Source organism: Ctenocephalides felis, unplaced genomic scaffold (genome assembly GCF_003426905.1).
Source record: "Ctenocephalides felis isolate EL2017-DRISC unplaced genomic scaffold, ASM342690v1 CF-g0.4_SCAFFOLD_00845, whole genome shotgun sequence".
Classification (NCBI taxonomy): domain Eukaryota; kingdom Metazoa; phylum Arthropoda; class Insecta; order Siphonaptera; family Pulicidae; genus Ctenocephalides; species Ctenocephalides felis.
In genome coordinates, this window is record NW_020536999.1 from 39248441 (window position 1) to 39263246 (window position 14806).

At 28.5% G+C, this 14806-nt stretch overlaps 4 protein-coding genes across 4 annotated transcripts in view; 2 read left to right on the forward strand and 2 right to left on the reverse strand.

The window, feature by feature from the left end:
- The window catches only part of LOC113373880 (ubiquitin-conjugating enzyme E2 R2), a 73536-nt gene extending 69029 nt beyond the window's left edge, over positions 1 to 4507 (reverse strand). The window contains exon 1 of the mRNA XM_026614148.1: positions 4053 to 4507. Coding sequence (XP_026469933.1) covers positions 4053 to 4229 — 177 coding nt within the window. The 5' untranslated portion in view covers positions 4230 to 4507. The remainder of the gene's footprint in view (positions 1 to 4052) is intronic.
- Positions 4508 to 5086: 579 nt separating this feature from the next.
- Positions 5087 to 7759, forward strand: LOC113363374 (solute carrier family 2, facilitated glucose transporter member 10-like). The gene is made up of 9 exons (XM_026605868.1): positions 5087 to 5453; positions 5651 to 5788; positions 5912 to 6067; positions 6146 to 6260; positions 6332 to 6497; positions 6563 to 7175; positions 7234 to 7345; positions 7424 to 7568; positions 7660 to 7759. The coding sequence occupies exons 1-8, from the start codon at positions 5168 to 5170 to the stop codon at positions 7521 to 7523; spliced, it is 1686 nt and encodes a 561-aa protein (XP_026461653.1). The 5' UTR covers positions 5087 to 5167; the 3' UTR covers positions 7524 to 7568; positions 7660 to 7759.
- Positions 7760 to 8887: 1128 nt separating this feature from the next.
- LOC113363553 lies at positions 8888 to 10631 on the reverse strand (the record flags this gene model as incomplete). Its single annotated transcript, XM_026606044.1, has 1 exon — positions 8888 to 10631. A coding segment is annotated over one exon (1686 nt), but the record flags the coding sequence as incomplete, so codon positions are not given.
- A 3414-nt stretch (positions 10632 to 14045) lies between these two features.
- On the forward strand, positions 14046 to 14585 carry LOC113383125 (carbohydrate sulfotransferase 12-like). Its single transcript, XM_026621379.1, has one exon. It carries the CDS (start codon positions 14046 to 14048, stop codon positions 14583 to 14585), a length of 540 nt encoding a protein of 179 aa, XP_026477164.1.
- The last annotated feature ends 221 nt before the right edge of the window (positions 14586 to 14806 follow it).

Genomic DNA, 14806 nt, shown 5'->3' on the forward strand with positions numbered 1-14806 from the left:
AATTACTGAAATTTATTGAATAATTGCAAACATTAAATAACAAAATAATAAGTGAAGAAATTAGATCCGAAAAAGTTATATTGAAATGATCCAAATAAAATGCTGTTTTAGAACCTAGAACTACAGGTTACACCTCACCAACCAAGTGATCTAATATGATTCTGATTGGTCTACAACTCGGGATGAATAATTATACATTTAATGAAAATTATGTATTAAAAATATGTGTAAAATATTCTCTCAACTATTGAGTTGTTTCTCCTACATGCCACTATAATATACAATGTCTCTATTACGGCTGACAATTGCAAATTCCACAAATTTACTAAATGTCCTTAACTGGGCAGTTGTAAATATAGTGGTGAATAAAAAATAATTATTATTTTTACACACACACACACATATATATATATATAGATATATATATATATATATGTATATATATAAAAGACATTTTCCAAGTAAGAAGAGTTTTTAACGTCTATTGTAAGTACTTGTACTACAAAAGTTTCTACCTGCCAATCCAAAAAAATACCTTTTTCATGAAGGCAAGTATACATAACACTATACAAAATACAAATTTTAGAGAAAGTCTCTATAACTATAACAAAAAATACAGTAAACAAAAATATTAACCAAATTTGCTTTTTAGGGACAAATGGTATGAAATGTGCGTTTATAAAATCTTGAATTTAATTATTTAATGATAAATTTGTAGTAAATAATTAAGTTCATAATTGATGAAAACTTATGGCAAAGAAAATAAACATGAAGACAATAAACCAAGAACTACAATCAACGCCTTACCACGCAGGAGATCTAATATGATTCTGATTGGTCTACAGACCAGGATGATTTAATGTACGATTAATAAAATTATTATCATAAATATGTAAAATACTCTCAGAATGAAATATATAGTATATAAAAGTCTGGAAACACTGACGTATGAAGTATCAATAAATTATTAACAAAGATCCATGTCTATAGTGCATAAAGTCGACATGAATATTGCATTATTTGAGATTTTGCAACTTACTAGTGAATGAAACTGTAAGCAACGATTAGCATAGAGACAAAAGGATTTACGATTTATATTATATGCTTTTAGTATTGTTTCGACGTCGAACAAAAAGTGCTCTTGCTACACACAGAAATGCATTAACCCAGTTGCCTGACAGTCTAATTCACACAACTCTCATTAACATACATTGCCGACTGCCTTCAATTGTATTTAGCAGACAATAAATTCTTTTTTATGTATTTAATTAATTTTTACAAAATTGCGTTTCATTTGGGTTTTTAAATGAATTTAGCCTTGGTTTAATTTTTGACAGAGTTATTGTAAAAAAAAAAAAATTAAAAAGCTTCTTAAGCATCAATATTGTAAATATTGTCACAATTTACAAAATAAATAATGATACAATAAAGTTCAGAATATTTAACATACATTAAGAATATTGTATATAGGGGGCGTCTATTAATCACGTGAGGTTTTTTGGGACAGGGGAGGTTGATAAAAAATCACAAAATATCACGTGGGGGAGGGAAGGGTATATATATATATTTTTTAATAATTTACAATTTTTTCTCGTAAAAATACACGTGAGGTTTGGTGGGGGCGGGGGGTTATCACCACGTATAGGTATATCACCACGTATCACCAAGGGGGAGGAGATCCAAAAATCCTTCACAAAATAAATAATATGATACAATAAATCGCAGAACATTTAATATACATTTAGAATATTTTATATAGGGGGGCGTCTATTAATCACGTGAGGTTTTTTGTGGTAGGGGGGGGTAACAAAAAATCACGAAATATCACGTGGTGGAGGGAGGGGTATAGTAAGAAATCACGTGTATTTATTTTTTACCTGAATATTTTTAAAAATATCCAACATTTTCAATTTACAATTTTTTTCGTAACTAAAAATACACGTGAGGTTTTGTGGGGATGGGGGTAGTTTTGAATATCACCACGTATCACCAAAGGGAGGGGGTCCAAAAATCCTTCCGATCACGTGATTAATGAACGCTCCCTAAGCAGCAAACTCGTATTTGTTTAGAAAAAATGGCAATTCCTACATGTCAGGGATTCTTAAACTATGGGTCGCGACCCGAAGTAGGGTCTCGTAGCAAAATTTTACGGTCGTGAAAGATTTTAATGACAAATATCTAACGCAACTACTTAAATATATTAGAGATTATAATCTATAAAATTATAATAAATAAAATTTCATAATTTTTTGTGCAATTTTTAATTTTAGCTTTTTGTATGTTAAAAAATGAACTGTAAAGCTATAATTTCATATGCGTATGTATATATGTATTTGTTACCTAATAAATACATCATCATAATAAATCATATTAATTTTTTGTTCTTTTATATTTGTCTGGGGTCGTCAAAACACTCGAAGTTTAAGAATTTTGGTCTAAATATATTCAAATATAAATATTTAAAAAAATTAACACGTTAATTGACATGTCAGTCATGTGTTTTGACGCTAAAAAAATTTATATAAGCCATGCATAGACCTTATACAATACATGGACTGCTAGTTGAGCGCATAAAAAGTGTCAAAAGATGTTCTATGGTATGAGGGCATACGAGGGTAATTTTGCGGCCGAGATATGTCAAATACGAACACGAGCTTTACCGAGATTATTCGAATGCACTTGATCGCTTAAATTTTACAGTTACTTGGGTTCACGTGATGTTTGATCGCTCGGGTTTTTAAACTAAAAGAGGATAAAAATATACCTGTTATAAAATTGTTAAAAGTAAAATGTCTTCTAAAATGTGTTTGGTCTGTGGTAAAGTTCCTGATTGCAGTAAAACCTGTTCTGAATGCTTCGCAAGTATTCCGGGAAATTCGACATTCATCGATATAAAAAATCGAGGATATCTTTCATATCCTTCCAATGCAATGTTTAAATTATGTTTATATATAGAAACCCAAATTCGAAATTCTTTAAATTTAATGTACAAAAGTTCATATGAAAGCACGATTCTCCGAAAGTTGAATGACTTGGGACTTGCACATTTTTTTAGATCAAGCCATTTCCAGCAATTTGTCCAGCACTATCATGACCTTATCAACTTTGTCGCAAAAATGTATTTAACAATTAGAATGCACCATGAAGAACATAAAAAAAGCAAAGTTGATAAATATGTACGCCACTTTCACACAAAAATTGTGCTTTTTAAACATCAATAACAAATATATCGCATTTAAACAAATATTTCATTATTGCTTTCTAATTTCCCATAATAGCTCTAGCCAACTGTTCTTATTTTCAGTGAATTTTATAATACGTAAAATATTTTTTTAATTTTTTTTTATTTTTCTTAAACACTTTGTATAACTAAAATAAATAAATAAATACATAAATAATTCATTACATTCATTAGTTTAACATAAATTGTATATTATATAATATTTTCCCAACAATTTCGAACACAAGGACTTTCATTTGACGTTCAAGTGATCGAGTTTGACATATCTCGGCCGCAAAACTACCCTCGTTTGCCCTCATACCATAGAACATCTTTTGACACTTTTTTACTTGAGAAATGTATGGGGATTAGCAGTCCATGAAATTGTATAAGGTCTATGAAGCCATGTCAGACATATATGTCAGACATGCACAATTTGGTAGCTTAAAAAACAAAATTTTAATATAGAGCCATGTCAGTCATATATGTGAGACATAAAAAATAGTGTCATTCCAGCAATTATGCTAAAAAAATGTTTTCTTTGATACAACTAAATTTTCTAAACAATGACATTTATGAAAATGTTTCTATCGTGGCGATTAACGTGTCAAATTATAAATATAAATATAAAGTTTATATAAACAGAAGCACGTGACATTAAAATTGCAGCTAAAATTTTTAATTCAGATTTAGTGATTAATTTGAGATATTAAAAAAGTGAAATGGTGTAAATTTTCAAATAAAAATATCACACAAACTAGTTATTTGTTTATTAAAATAAAGCAAAAATTTTAGTTAAATAGGTTATGTTTTATAAATATTAAAGACAAACCTTAAAATATCCTCCTTGGTACAAAGTATCAGGGGGTCCAAATATCGCAACTTCCCATTCAAATAAATTTTCTTCACCCACTAATTTTACCCTAAAACCCTCCACTGGTTCCTCTTGTAGACTTTTGTATTCTAGAGCTAATGCCCTAAGTGCTGAACTATTAGGTACAATCGACATTCTTATTGTTTTTAATAGCTTATTTGCAAATTTGACAAAAACACTTCACTATAATAAAATATCTACGATTCGATTTTGAAAATAATTTGATACAGTCAAGTAGACATCATACGCACTAGACGCTGTGCGTTTTCATTGAAAAATACACACCCGTAAAGGGGGATATATTAATTGTAGTTTTGAGAACACAATCCTTCGATGATTTTGTGTCACTTATCACTATTTTAACACTTAATATTTAGCTTAAGAAATAACAGAACAAATTTTTACAAGCGTAAATGTTGCAGGTAGAAAAGTTATTATTAGTCTGTGTCGAAACTCGAAACAGCTGTTCTGTAAGTATCGAATGCGAACGAAGAGCGAGATGCGAGCAGACAGACTCCAGACCAGCGACTCGGAACGAATGCGAGTTTTCTGTGCGATGGTGGCGGGCTCTATACATATTAATACAAACTAACGGATCGAGTTATTTGACAAGATAAATTTTATATTTCAAAATATTATATTTCTAAATAATTAATCTTAAATAAACATTAGCAAGCATTATTCTCTAGATTATGTATATTCCAGGATGGCAAGTAAACATTCGATTTACGAATTTTGCAAAAAGAGCTTCTCCAGTTTGACAGCTGTCAAAATTTGACAGATATTGTCCAATTAAATACAATAAATGTAACAATATTGTCAAATCAGAGAGAAAACGTTTGTGAAATATAACAGAATTGTTGAATTTAAGATAAAAGTCTTATAAAACAATTTTTATTATAAGTTTCAAGTTTTGTATATTCTGCAAATTGAAAAGCGCGCCCTATCTATTTCACAGACAGCTGAGTTCATATTAGTTTACATACAAAATGAACGTAGACAGTGCAATTGTCAACTAAGATTTATAGTATTTGCAGAATACCATAAATAAACAATAAAAATATAATATTACGATGTCTGATGAAGAAGATATGAGAGATTTATTACCTGATAAAACAGCAAATAATCACAATGATTCTTTACAACGCCAAGCCAAACAGCAATCAAAAATGAGTGCTTTACAATACATACATATGGCTATTTTAAGTAGTTTGATAGGTTTTTTATTTGGTTATGAAGCAGGATTAGGGGTAGATAATTTAGTGAAATTAAGATACACTATCACCCTTGATTGTACTGAAGAAAATGCCGTAATAACATCTTGGATTATAGGGGCTCTGTTTTCATCTTTCATCGGAGGTATATATTTATAAATAATTGGTTCATAGTGCTGTTATGATTTCAATATTTATTGTTTTAACTAAAAAGTTTATAGTTAAACTAAGGAATTAGTCAACACCACCAAGATCATCAATTTACAAATGCATGCAGTATGATATTCAATTGTTGTACTCATATTTTACCAAATTTGTTCTAACAACAAATTTTTATATTAGGATCATTGGTCAATAAATTTGGTGCAAGAGCTGTACTTTCATTCTGTTCTTCGTTATTGTTTTCTTGTTCACTTATGAGCTCTCTAACGGAATCATTTATAATATTTTTGAGCTCAAGAATTCTTGCTGGATTTGCTGGTAAGTGTTACTATATTATTTATTTATTTGCTTTATTCTTACCTAGCAATTTTTTCCAACATATTTTGCAAACCTAGAATTATTCAATTTCATACCTATAATGTACATATTTACTATTTTCAGGATCGCTCTTGTTTATCACACAATATATCAACATAACTAGTTCATATAATCAGAAAAAATATCAACTAATGCTGCTGATGTCTTTATTTTCAACCATTAGCTACATAGTTCTTACTTATATGAGCTTTTCTCGAATATCATGGAGATCTGAGTTTGGTAAATATTATACTAAAATTTTTAAAAATTCGAATGTAATACAGATGCTAAATTATTCTAATACTGATATGTTTCAAGGATTGACATCTGTTGTATCTGTTGTAACTTTTGTGCTATTACTATTGCTTCCAAGAACAAATTATAATTTGAAAAATGGACAACAAACTGCAAATCTCACACCTTCGAAATATAGGTCTGTATAAATCAAATTATCACAAATTTGTTTATAAGCTAATTATTATTAAACCATCATATGTTTTATAGCTCTAAGACTATACAAACAATTATTCTTGGAATTTCATTAGTTGTTTTATGTGAAATGATGGGCCATGCGACTATAAGATACTATTCTACCATAATACTGGGAATGTTTGGGGTGTGCTCAAAATATCAACAAAATATGGCAGTGATAATATTAAATCACTTGAGGGTATTTTATGTGACCATTGTTTATTTAAAATAATTATTTGTATTTGATTGATTAATTTATTTTAGGCTGTAACAACTGCAATTTTAATGTTCACGATAGATAAAATAGGTAGACGTTCTTCTTTAATACTTGGGACAGCAATAATGGCCATCACTTTGCCATTACTAGGTATTTTATCATTTAATGACTCATATGACAACTCAATAAATTTACAAGAATTCAGGGAAAATTCTTGGATGAATGAAAATACATTACAAAATTGCCATAGAGTACTTATTGGTATGGACATGAGCTATGTAATTGAGCCTGAATTTATTACACATAAACAGAAAAAGTTAACTCATTTGTCATTAATGGAAGATAAAACTCCTTATCCATTTTTGCCAACTCCGCTAGCAATGACGGCTGAAACTCAAACAGCTAATACTATCGACTTTTTGTTTGATTGCAATCATAATAATGGTCCATGGTCGGATGATTCTGTGCCATCTAAAGCAGCTAAATTAATATTAATATTCTTATATGAATCTGGAAATGCACTTGCTTCTAATTTTATATACTGGATTACATTATCTGAAATCGCACCAAACAATATAAAAGGAACTCTTATTGGAATAATGATTGGAATACATTGGCTCAGTACACTAATTTTACAAAACATGTTTCCAAATTTCATAGGTATGATATTTATTAAACATTTGAAATATTTTTGTATTAATTTTTTTTTATGTTTCAGATACATTTTCAATATCTGGAATATTTTTCCTTCATTGTGTGGCATGTTTGATAGGTCTATTTGTATCTTTTCTTTTTATTCCTGAAGATGATGCATTATTAAACAACAAAAAGTGAGTTCTTCATAATCCCTTACATACATACATTCATAAATATGTAATATGTAAGTAATATTAATATTATTTTTATAGATTTTACATGCATTCAATGTTAAATAACTTGAGACATTTAACAAGATTTCGAAGTTCTAGAGTTGCTAACATACAAGCGCCTCAATCCACTGCAATATAACAAATATCATCTACTTAAAGGACAAGAGCATTTTATGCAATTTTGGTATCAAAGTTTAGGTTTATATTTGAATATAAAGCAGTTCATACTAAATCAAAAAACTACTATAACTTTGAAACATCATTGCGCATTCCAGGCTTCAAGAATTCATGATATTTTACCTATGCATATTCACACATAGAACAAAGACATACACATAAAAATATATCTATGCATATATATGCGGAATTTATAAAAAGGTAAGAGCTTTGATACTTATAAACTAAGCATAGATAATTTACCAAGTGTTTTTGCAAAGCCCTAATTTATAAAATCACATTCCACTTAACTTACACAGTTATAAACTTGTAAGCTTATCTGAAAAAAATACTAGTCATAAATTATGTGATATTATTAATTTGGATTGAATTTTAAATCAAATACAAGTTTTATAAATTGTTTTTGTTAGTTCTCTTCAAATTTAAGACACCAAAATGTACAAATTTAAAACATTCCTTTTCTTGATAATTATGATTTTTATATTTTAATGAAGAGATGAGAAATTATTTTACTGAATATATAAACTAAATAATAACTCATTACCTATACTATTTTTATAAGTGAATATGATGAACTAACTCAAGATATTATGAATGTAAAAATATTGGTAGTAGAAAATCTGAAAATAAGTACATAAGGCACAATTAAACTTATTTAGTTTTAATATGATATATGTACTTATTTTTTTATCTTTCATTACCTGTTATTATATACTGTTAAAGATGTAATTTTAATGCACTTTTTAGATACCACAATTAAATAAATTATATTGCATTTTAAAGAGTATTTTATCATTCTTTTTTGCTAAGAATGATTGTAGTCATATATGGTCCATGACGTAATATCAAATTATATGATATTTATTATCATAAATATTCTTTGATGACTCACAAATATGCTTGAATTTAAAAACAGAAGTTTAAATTTTTAAAGTAGAAAGAAGTGCAAAGAATACAAAAAAATAATGATAGATTATAATTGACAAGTATTTTTTATTATTTTTTAGATTTAATTCCATTAATATTAAGAAGTTTAAAAAAATGTGTTTAATTTTACGCCGGTTAACATTTAATATTAAATGGTATATTGAATTTTTGTGTATGTAAAAATTTGCAACTTCAACGAAGTTTGAAGAATCAATTTGATTTTTCAAATATACTATGTAATTTATAAGTAAGACTAGTAGTTATTTATAAAAATCATGAATAAGAATGCCTTAATACATTATATGTTTAACATATGTACTTATTTAAAATATATATAATGCACATCAAGTCAAGTGAAATAAAATGAATACATTACATTATAAATATAATGGTGTCTTTATTTAAAACTTATATTCAATTTTATTTGTATACAAATATGAGTCTCTAACAAATTTATTTACATATTAGGCACATTAATATCATTTTCCCCATATTTTGACTTTTTCAAATCATTATGAAAATCAACTTGTTTTCTCAGGGACATTTCAAATCTATCTCTTATTAAAGAGAATTTCCTTCTTGGTCTACCCGTATGTTTCTTTACTAAAGGAAAACATCTAGCAATTTCTGATATAGATAATATATCCTCACTGGAAGAACTTGATACAAGAGACTGTAGTGAAGATGATATAATTGGTTTATCTAGATACATAATATTTGTGAAGTTATCACAGTTTTTCAGCTCGTTATCACAGAGGTTCATTAATATTTTTGAATTGGTGATTAATTTGTTTCTAACAATGGAATTATTTTCATAAATAGGTTTAGTGGATTTCGGCAACGAATTTGTAATGTTGTCGGTAGGCCAAAGAGATCTTGGTTTATAGATAGATTTATTGCTGGTAGGAGATTCAAGAATATTTTCAGTCCTATGATAAATATATCTTGGAGAATTGATATCGGTGTTCTTGCGAATAACGTCTATGGTCGTAACAAGAGTACTACCGCTCTCATTTTTCTCTGGACTTTCTTCTAATTCTTCTTTTATAGGCGACAACGTAGCTGCTGGTAGAAAACCACCATTTTGATCAATTATATAAGGTTTAATGTTGAATAAATCTTCCTTACAGTCAGAACTCTTAAAACGCTTATGATTAATTTTACTCATATCAATTGGTTTACTGTTATCTAAAAGAACACACATATTTTCTGTGTTCATAGAAATATTTTCAAATGCGTCATTTGAACTAATTTCAGAAGACGTACTTGTTGCTACAGTACTCGTTATATTGTCTTGATCTCTTACAATGCTATCATCATGTAACCAAGTTTCAATATCTGAATATCCTCGCCAAGATCGTAAACCCCAAAATTCTCTGGCTATATTCACAGCGCAAACATTTTCATAATCGTGCGCAGACATAATTTCACTAGGTGCACTTAAAATTAATGTATATTTACTATCATCTGATATTTTACTTTCCACTTCACAGTTTTCATCAACGAATTCAAACCTACTGTCTAAAGGCACATTGTTAATTGATATTATTTCTATATCATTATTATCAAACGTAACATAAATAGGCTTTCTCTTTTTCTGTAAATCTACTGCGGTATCTACTTTATTAATATTATTGTCTAATTGTATTTTGTTATACAGTTCTAATTCTACAGACGAACATATACCTCGTCTTTTGCTCACAGATAGATCACAAATTTTGTCAATATCTTCAATAAAGATATCATTTTCATCAGAATCAACTGGTTTTAGACCGAGATCACTCACTGAACAAATTCCACGACGTTTTAACTTATTCTTTAAATTAGTTATAGATTCATCATTGCTCATTTCTTCATTCAGACCGGAATCATTAATAATCGAATGAAATAAAATATCATTTGATGTGTTTTCATCAAGTATTGGAGTACATATAAAAGTTGGCGTACCAGATCTGGCAACCAGGTTTTCTAAAAGTAACTTTCTATCAGTAATTTCCGCATCTGAAATATCTTTAGATCCGCTTTCCGATTTATCATTAGGACAGTTACTTCGCTTCACTGATTTTCTGCTATTTTTTTCATTTTCTGAATTTGCCACATTGTTTTCGACATTTTCTATGTCAAACGCTAATTTTTTCTTGAATTTTATTTTACCATTTATATTATAAAAATATTTATGGTACAGAAAAATTGTGCCCGCACTCATAATTGTACTACTCATCATTAATGAAGTCAAAATTATTAAAAGTTTATGAAGAGTATCGGTTTTTAGTATAAAACCTAGAGTAATACAACATATGTTTTCGATTATAACAATTAGATAATATAGCAATATCTGAAGAATTTCCAAATTGTTATTAAAATCTATCAAAACAAAGCAATTCGATAATCCAATAACAATATTGTATAGAATATTGGCAATCGATAAACCATTTGATTCAGACTTGCTAAAAATCCACACAGTGCTAGAAGTCCAATGCAAACCTAAAATTTTTTTTATTGAAAGATTATGACTGATTGATGAAAAGTACTGTAGTAAAAGTGTGAAAGAATATAATCTTCTTTACTAAAGTACCCATAAAACAAGTTAATAATATTACTCTTACCAATTAAAACTAAAGTCCAAAATTGGAAGCACATTATTAGAAGTATAAATAAAGCAATTCGTCCAGTTAACATGAAGATATTCGAAAACAAATAGAAAATAAATTGCGATTTCACACCGCATGCCAGAGTTTCTTTAGCGATCGGGCGGGATCTCAAATATTGAATTAAAATCCATACTATCGACACCGACATCAGAAACATAGAAGAAGCTGCAAATAGTATTATAATATGAATAATATAGCATAATAGCATTTTCTATGTTACACATCGTAAAAGCTCTAAGCATCGTAAAGCTCAAATTCTAGTTTTTGAGCGATCTAATAAGGACATACTCAAACATAAATAATAAAAGAATTCTAATAGGTCCGTACTAGTTTATCATAAGATTGATTTGAACAAGGTGCTTATTTGACCGTTAAGATTTTTCCTAGATTTTCACTACATCCTTTGTAGATTCTTAAATTTCTTTTCGCAAAAGGCATTTTGTCTTAAAATTAGTGAAAGTTTCACGAATTTTTTGATATGTGTAGAAATCGATTTAATGACTTATAATTTGATGAATAGGAATTGAGATTTAGCTATTTAGATAAAATTTCCAACGGTTTATTTCCGAAATAAAGTTTTTGATTTCACTAGAATCTAATCAGTGCGATTTCCATATCTTTCAAACTGACTTAGAACATATCGTTATTTTATCGATCATAGTGTAATTTCTATAATTCAAACACATTTCGTAGGGTTATAATATTTTAGGATGTTTGTTTAGATCTGAACTCGAGACCATGAACTTATCATTTCCATATGAACTATCATTTCCATATGAACTATCATTAAAAATGCCAAAAATAATAATTTAACGAAGAAACAACACGGCCGATGATTATCAAAAACAAAAACTAATCACCAAGATTCGCAACTTATCTCTCGATCAGTTTCTGGATTTTCAAAAACGATTCAGAATTTTTGTCTGAAAATTAGACGAACAGTTTTTCCTGAAAAACGGCTCGGCCTATCGTCACAGTAAAACTAGCGGTGTATGGCATCGTGCCTTAACGCAAATTGCTGGAACTTCCCATACCGTTACGAAATGTTCGACGAATATTAAATGTTTTCAAATAGATTATTATAAATACTTTACAAATTACATTACAAATTGAATTTTTTTTAGTTCATTCAAATCGGATGCTCCGTTCTGTCAAAAACTCGATTTCTAGTTTCTGAACTCTTTGCTCCGTATCTCCGTAACGGCTGGATCTGCCGTTTCCAAAAACTAATCAGTACATCTCCCTATCAATAGGATTCGAATAGGAACCATTCAAATCGGTTGATCCGTGCGCCTAAAAACGTGGACGAAAAAATGCGGACACACATACACATCCATTTTTTCTGAGGTATGCCAAAATGTTCAGAAAGCTTTAAGACGTAAAGATATGCAAAAATTTTTATTTTCGATTTTTGGCCCATTACGAAAAATTAATAATTAGCGCAAGTCCTTCCTTATCGAGTTTCATTGATAGGCTTCTTTTAAATTTTTGACATCGATTCGCCGCGTTTTTTGAAAAAACATCGACTAAAAGCCGAAAATTGGCCCACATCCACATACACACATCGAATTTTGTGATTCAGAATGATTCGAAACGTCAAGAAAACAAAATTAGCAAGTCGGATTTTCTGACGGAAACAAGCTTCTTCGGGTTACAAATAAATATCTTAAACGGTCTTCATAATTAAGTGACTACTTAAATCTTTTCCCAAAAAATAGATCGGAAATAATATGTGATCGCTTTGCGATTAAAGTATTTATGTTTGAGATAAACTGATTTCAAACTGCAATTGGTTTCCTCTCAATTTAGGGCTGCAATGATAACCGGAAATATGATAGTTGTTATCAGAAACAGTTCGAGACTGACAATAAACAATGTGATATTTGAACTTGAACGGTACTGATCAAATTGTGTCGACATAGTTCGCTTAAAAATATGTATGTAGAAATATCAACATCCATAATAAAGTTCCAGTGAACAACCAGTAAATAAAAATTATATATCAATTAATAATCAATGGTGCGATTTATTAGCACAAATAGTGTACTAAGAAGAATTTTTAATTAATAAAAATAGTGTTACAAATAGAGTTTATAATTAGTAATGAGTTTAATTCAAATATAAATTAGTGACTAGTGATTAGTGAGTAGGATTTTGAAAAACGTCCACAATGCAGCAAGCAAATAAAATTTTATATGCATTTATATTAATATCAATCTGCATTAAAATTGCAAAAATGGAAACAATTGCCAACGAGGTCAGTTAATGTAAAAACTCTAAAAAAATAATATACCAAATAAAATAATATTATTTTTCAGAAACTATTTAAATCAATTATGATAAATCGTCGTGAAACATTGAAAACACAATGTTCTGAATACAAAAGAACATCATTAAAGAACTCATTGGCTATAAAAAATATCATATTAGATAAGTAAGTGCATTTTTTTGCATGTTATATTTTAAAATCACTTATATTTTTTTCGATTTAGTTGAATACAAAACACCCACAATCTTTACATAGATAATATTAATTATATAAATATTTATGATTATTTTTCTTTGACTGATATAACATTTTTATCATGATTTCTACTTTTTTATGAAATTTATTTATTTATTTATCCGGAAATTAGGGAACATAATTTTTCCTGGTGTCCTGTTTATAAAGGTGGCTCGACTCATTGGTTATGGACAATGGCAAGTACATCACAAAAATTTGACCGGACCATTTGGGAATTTTTAAAGAATAAAATTCATATATCATCTTACACAAGGCAACTTTATGAGACTGGATTATCGCTCGAAGATAAATATAAAGTATATTTATTTGATGCAATTTCTTTTAATATATATATATATATATATATATATATATATATATATATAAAAATCAATTATTAATCATGCAGGCAATACAGAAATCAATAAAAGTAATATCTACACGCCATCCTTTCGAAAGACTATTATCAGCATATCGGGACAAGTTTGAAAGACCTAACAGAAGTTATTACTACAGAAAGTATGGCAATCACATTATTTCAAGCTATCAAAATGAACGAACAGGAATAAATTCAGTAAAGCAGCCAACATTTAGTCAATTTCTAAAATTTATCATAAGTGAGAAAAACTTTGATGAGCATTGGAGACCTTATTACATCGAATGCGATCCTTGTGGCATAGAATATGATTATATACTGAAGATGGATAATTTACACATTGAGGAAAAGTACTTATTCAAAGTTTTGAATATATCAAGAACTATTAAAAATAATAGGGATGTTGATAACATTAATCCAAATGGCCGTACAGATCAGTATATATCTAAACAATATTTTAGTAAGGTTAAAGAACATTTGTTACGAGATATTTATAAACTTTATGAAAAAGATTTTTTAATTTTTGGGTATTCACCGAATTGGTACTACGACTTGAGTATAAAATGAATCAATCCACATATTTAAAATAAATGAGTTCGATACATACCTATGTTAGGTATCCAAATTTTCTCATTAATTATAATGCAAGTATTGAAAATACTTTGTGGAACTGATTTCACTAAAAGATATAATAAGTGTAATTTATACACTTCATATCTGCTTTGATAAATGACAGAAGTGATTTCAGTCTTTATATCGATATTATGAATATAAGTTTGTAGCAGTGA

Excerpts from the sequence above, each read along its gene's own strand:
- LOC113383125 (XM_026621379.1), top strand. The coding sequence starts at position 14,046 with ATGCAGGCAATACAGAAATCAATAAAAGTAATATCTACACGCCATCCT.
- LOC113363374 (XM_026605868.1), top strand. The coding sequence starts at position 5,168 with ATGTCTGATGAAGAAGATATGAGAGATTTATTACCTGATAAAACAGCA. Across the intron at positions 5,454-5,650 it reads GTTTTCATCTTTCATCGGAG|GATCATTGGTCAATAAATTT; the intron begins GTATATATTTAT and ends TTTTTATATTAG. Across the intron at positions 6,068-6,145 it reads ATCATGGAGATCTGAGTTTG|GATTGACATCTGTTGTATCT; the intron begins GTAAATATTATA and ends ATATGTTTCAAG.